Source organism: Lupinus angustifolius, unplaced genomic scaffold, assembly GCF_001865875.1.
Source record: "Lupinus angustifolius cultivar Tanjil unplaced genomic scaffold, LupAngTanjil_v1.0 Scaffold_16_114, whole genome shotgun sequence".
Lineage (NCBI taxonomy): Eukaryota > Viridiplantae > Streptophyta > Magnoliopsida > Fabales > Fabaceae > Lupinus > Lupinus angustifolius.
This window is the reverse complement of record NW_017718961.1, coordinates 32,207-38,263: the sequence shown is the minus strand read 5'-3', so window position 1 is coordinate 38,263 and position 6,057 is coordinate 32,207. Positions and strand designations below refer to the sequence as shown.

The window sequence follows — 6,057 nt, the reverse complement described above, 5'->3', positions numbered from 1 at the left end:
CTAAAAATATATTCAAATATTTATACACAATGAACATTAATCTAAAATAAAACATAAGCATTCAAGAGATATGCTAAAAAATCTTTATGACTTTATATGATACTTATAAACGTAATCACAAAAAATATGATGCAAAAATAAGTCATTATATTTATAATTTTATATAGAGAATATAGAGGTGAGATATTATCCAACACAATTTAAATTTTATTTATTGAGTTATTTTAGAATCAAATATTTTCTATAATCACACTTTCAACAAATAAATGCTTATACAAACCCATTTATAATTGTTAATATTCTACATATAAAATCAATATTAATATTGCAACTATATGAATGGAAAAAAAATATAATGGTTAAATACATGATTTATTGATGTTATAAAATATATGTATATTATTTATGCATTATAGATAAACAAAGAAGTTATTCATACAAGTGTACCCCTAGTATATATATAATGAAATTGAATTATATATGTAAAAAAAAAAAGGAATTATACTTGTATATCCTTTTATCTCTTCACAATATCCAAAACTGTGTCATTTCACACTTCACTACTCGCCATGGCTGCATCATCACTTTGCATGAGTTTGAACATAGCTGCAACATTCAAAGGCCTTTCCTTATCTTCAAGTTCTTCCTCTTCCTTCTTCAAAGGTGGTTCTTCTTCGTTTCTTCATGTGGGTCCCACCTCCTTTGTCTCAATTCCTCATAGGACCCCACTTACCATACAAAATGCCCATAAAAAAGGAGCAGGAAGCACAAAAAATGGCCGTGATTCTTGTGGGAAGAGGCTTGGAGTTAAGATTTATGGTGACCAAGTTGCCAAGCCTGGTTCTATCATTGTTCGACAGTGTGGAACTAAGGTTGTTCATTCTTTCCTCATTTCTGTATTTTATTAGAACAATGTATTGTTAGTAGCTATGTGTTTGCAGTTAGAACTGGAACAATCAATAATATTCCACCTATAGGCTAGAAAACGAGTAACAAAAATAACATGGTTGCATTGTGGAATCAACAAAATTGTACCCATTTCTTTAGAAGGGTGCTCCATATGGACGCCCTAAAAAAATGACGTCATAATATAGTAGACTCCCACCAATTGGATTAAATGTATGCAAATTTACCAGTTTCAATATTTGAAACTATGACTTTCAAGTGACAAAGTAAACAACCTTATCATTGCGCTGAGACACACCTCTCTTGATATGGTAGAGCTATTCCAGAAATTTTATGGTAGAGCGTACCATTGAAATACAATTCTTCATTTAGATAGATAACCGTGAATTGATTCTTGCATACCAATTAGTTGTTCTTTTGCAAATTGGTACATTAGGAGTATACTCAGTAGAGTTTCTATAACTCTTCGCACAGACGAGTTTCTATAACTCTTCGCACAGACGAGTCTCTATAACTCTTCGCACAGACGAGTTTCTAGTGCTACTTCTTGTAGGTTTAAATCACCTTTTGTTTCACCATAAGAGAAATACTCAAAGATAAAATTCTTTCTTATTTGTTGCAACTCATTCATGTAGGTGAGTATACATTACCAATTAATTTTTTTATTTATTTAAACTATAGGTAAAAATATGGTTCATTCCATGTATGGAACTCAAATTGATACAAAAGAACTAATTGGTGTTTCTCTACAAAAATGAGAGAAGTGTGTTCAATAGTTCCCTATACCTAAAGTTTAAGTTAAAGAAAGAACAAAGAAAAAAGAGTAATTGGTGATGTACATGAATGAGTTACAACAAACAAGAAATAATTTTATCATTAGATATTCCTCCTATAGTGAAGCAAAAGTTGATTCAAACCTACATGAAGCAGCACTAAAAATGGTTGTGCATGGAGCTATAGGAACCCTACTGAGTATACCCTTAACGTATGTTATTTTGACAAGGTAACATACCACATATTCTATACCCATACCCATACCAAACAGAGGCGCCTACCAAGTGAATATGACCTTATAAACTTGAAGAACTTCCTCATGTCCGTACTATATTGAGGGTGGTAATGCAATTGAGAAAATAACAAGGGTGTCAAAGTTGCACTGCTACTGTCTTACACTAAATCTTATGCTTTTGTTATAGTATCACTTTTCTCACCAGTTTTTATGCTTTTTGTTACACTCGCCAATTTTTCATACATTGGTGTGCATAATTCCCTTTCTCTCACTATTTCTAAGTTCTGATTATTTTTCTTTGCCACATTTGAAGTTCCATGCAGGAAAAAACGTGGGGCTTGGCAAAGACTATACCATCTTTTCCTTGATTGATGGAGTTGTCAAATTTGAGAAATATGGGCCTGATAGGAAAAAGGTTAAGTAAAGTTTTTTCAGCTGAAATGCTCAATATATGTGGCACAGTATTTTTCATTATTAATGGACCGAATCACAATAACGCGGCCACATTGAGTCGCAATGGTCGTAATCTGCATCTCAACTACTACAATGGCAACAATCACAGTAATCACAACTATACTATAATCGTGACTACAACCGCAATTTAAAACACTGATGTGGCCTATAATCCTTGAATACAAATTAATATGCGAAAAATTTGTATGATTACAGGTGAGTGTTTACCCAAGAGAAGTAACACCTGAGAATCCAAATAGTTACAGAGCAAAGAAGAGAGAGTACTTCAGAATGAGGCGTGAACGCAAGAAAGCTAGAGAAGAAGAATCGATACTTAAATACCAGCAATTGCTAGCTGCTGCTACTGAAGCTGCAACAAACTAATCTATTATGCTGATTTTGTTTCCATAACTTCAATGTGTGAAGTTCCCCCTTGCCCCAATTTCATGTTTCTTTTTGTGTAGCTTTTAAACACTTAACATCAATGTTGTATTATGTTTTGATGTAGCAAAACATCAAAACTTTGTCTTTGTCTGTATTTGTGGAACCATTAGTTGTTATTAATATATTGTTTTCTTATTAACTAATTACTGTATTTCTTGTGCACTTGTGATAGGAATTGTGAGCTCTCATTGAGGAAAGTTGAGTGTTATGCGAGGTAATAGCTTTATCGTCTGTTTACGAGTTTAGTTTTGAAGGGGAAAACAAGAAAAAGAAGGCTTCAGAGCTATATCAAACTGTATTTCATAATTCTGAAGCTTTTTATTTTCCTTTCTTCTTCTTCAAAACTTAACTCGCAAACGGACCTGTTTGTGCTTTCATTTACGTGATGATGTATTTTTAATTGCAGTTGAAAGCAAGGTAGAAGAGAGCATATCCTTGATGGAAAATCCATGGCCAAATGACTAAATTCTCAGCTGATTTCATTTTTAAGTCAGTTGGAGTTTTTAGTTCCTGTTGTTACAATCATGTGCAGAATGAGCAGTGCTCATGTGGGTAGAAATTCCCATCTGAAGTCCTCATGCAATGTTACAAAGCACTCGAGTAGTAGAATCCAAGCGAATCTGTACCTTAATGATAATGATAAATGAATCTGTACCTTATTGGTTACTAAATTATCAGGAAAGGAAATATTTAATCCATTAATAATAAAATAGAACAATGATTAAAAAATAAAATTTTTGTACTATACATTTTTAATCAATGAGTAAATTATTCACTACCTCAATTCTTATTTTTTTTCCTTTTTAAACTTCCACCAAGAATAATTTGTGAGAGACTGATTACATGCTAAAAAGTGGTACATTTTGATGCCAAAACAGTTTTAATGCATCAAAGAGAGGCTAATATGTGGAAAAGAATCTGATACTTAAATGTGGGATTGTTTCCAACATTAATATACGAGAAAAAAATATATACACTGATGGTTTAACTGTTATTGCATCATCCAGCATTATGTTTAATTAACTTGGAATCTTTGTCATGATCTCTTTACTATAATTCTTCCTGCTCTAAGTCTTTCTCTAATCAATCATAACTCCACATATCTCAAGGTAGCATCAAGAGAAAGAAAAAGTGGAATTTACTGCAATGGATAGTAATGCTTACCCTAAACTTGAGGCACAAGCATCTTAAAAAATTCAAGCACACAAGAAAAGGTAGGCTAAGACTTAAAAGAAATTAAGACTTCAACTGAAAATATAAATTTATGATATTTGATTTGCCAATTAGCAATTTTATTTTCACCATTTTTTGTAAACTAGGTGTAAATAGTGTTCATTTACAAACATGATTTATTATAAGACATTATAAAGTCGTTTAATCCATGTAGTCGATTCTATTTGATGGAAAAATGATGGGTTGTTGATGTTTTGATAATGTGAGAAGGTAGTAAGTTTTGGTCAGTGGAGAAAATATGGACAAAAGCCAATAAAAGGGTCTCCATATCCAAGGTTTATATTTACATTATTTTTATTACATGATGATTCTTGACCCATATGACCCTAAAGTCCTATATTCTTAGTCTTTGTCCTTCCTCACTATTCCAAAATCATAAATTACAATTTAGAATGAAAAAGTGAACAATTGGGTATCATTTAACTTGATTCAAGTACCCTATACTATCTAAAGTAATTGATTCCTTCATGCATAGAATGCTACTATAAGTAACCAACACCTTACTCTATTCAACTATAATGTAGTCTAAGAAGAGGATTGTAAATTGTGTTATTGTCTATGTTCTATTGGAGGGTTGTTTGAAGCTTTTGTTAGGAAGTAGGATAAATGATTATAGGCTTGTGTAGCATAGCAATAGGAATGAAAATTGTTTAGTGTAAAATGTATCATATCACTGTCATGTTTGCTGCTCTATATCTGGTTTGAACGTCTGATGTATTATGTTGTGGTAATTCTCTTACCACAGCTTTTCAATAAATTTTAACCATATAGTCACATGATACACGGTTTTCTTTAGTAGGGGTACATAGTACACGATATATTAACCTGTCAAATACTAGTAGTTCTCTTTGGTCACTCTTATACTATTCTGAACAAAAAATAATGAAAATGTATTGATTCGTATATTATTTGGACTTGTTTCAACAATATATCATATTTTGTTTAACTTAATTACATTTATCACCTTTTTTTAAAAATTCCGTTAAAAAGCCAACAGAATCCGAAACCGAAACCAAAGATGACCAAGAACAAATGAAGCATGATATCATTATAGTTAGTGATCAAGCTACAGAAGAAGAAAAATTGCATTACTTGCAATATCCAATATGCTGCACCAAAGACATTATTATAGACCAAGAAGATCCTTTAATAAACATAGAAAAAAGCAATGATAGAATAAATCTTGTGTTACAGGAAGAGCCTTTTGGTTCTACACAGCTCAAGAATATCTCAGAATCTAAATCAGAAGAACTTGATTTCTTTAATGAACTTGAGGAACTACCCATGTCTTCATCTTTCTTAAACTTTACTCAGCTATTTTTTTGATGAAATGATTCCCCTTGCCCCTTCTTGATTCAATTGTTTTTTGTTACCTTGAAGAATGTAACTACAGTTTTGTTCTAAATGATATATCTTCTTACAAAAATGTCATTTTTGTGGATATATGCAACAACTTTGCTATAACTTTCATGTTTGTAACACAGTACTACTAGCATGTAAAAAAATTAGGGGAGGGTACAGACACCAGAATTCTCATGTTTGATTAAAGGAAGTTTTTTCATCCTCTAACACAAGTAGTTTCAAGACTTGTTAAATTTTTAGTCCCTTTTTATGTTGATGATTTGTTACACCAAACTAGAGGATTAAGTAGATGACACATTAAATAAAGCATAGAAACTAATCTAATCATGTTGGAGATTTGATTATTTTATGAGGACAAATCCATAGAAAACTTATCATGACGAGTAACCTTATATAACAAGTATGGTTTAAGGACATTTGAAACCTTGATTTCTAGTCAAAATACAAACAACCTTACCCTTAAATTAATGTATTCACTATTTGATGTTGATTTTCAATAAGAACATGATATAACTCATCAATGAAGATATAAGATAAGTAAACAATTATTATATATACATATATTATTTTCAGTGAAAACCATAAGCATAGAAGGAATAGAAAGAAAAGTCTGTCCTACTAGTTGGAACCACATTTACTTGTCCCTTTCA

At 31.5% G+C, this 6,057-nt stretch overlaps 1 protein-coding gene and 1 pseudogene across 1 annotated transcript; both read left to right on the top strand.

Moving 5' to 3' along the window:
- Positions 1-507: 507 nt before the first annotated feature.
- Positions 508-2,932, top strand: LOC109338010 (50S ribosomal protein L27, chloroplastic-like). The gene is made up of 3 exons (XM_019575131.1): positions 508-872; positions 2,229-2,330; positions 2,585-2,932. The coding sequence occupies exons 1-3, from the start codon at positions 570-572 to the stop codon at positions 2,750-2,752; spliced, it is 573 nt and encodes a 190-aa protein (XP_019430676.1). The 5' UTR covers positions 508-569; the 3' UTR covers positions 2,753-2,932.
- Positions 2,933-3,839: 907 nt separating this feature from the next.
- On the top strand, positions 3,840-5,491 carry LOC109338011 (annotated as a pseudogene).
- Positions 5,492-6,057: the final 566 nt, after the last annotated feature.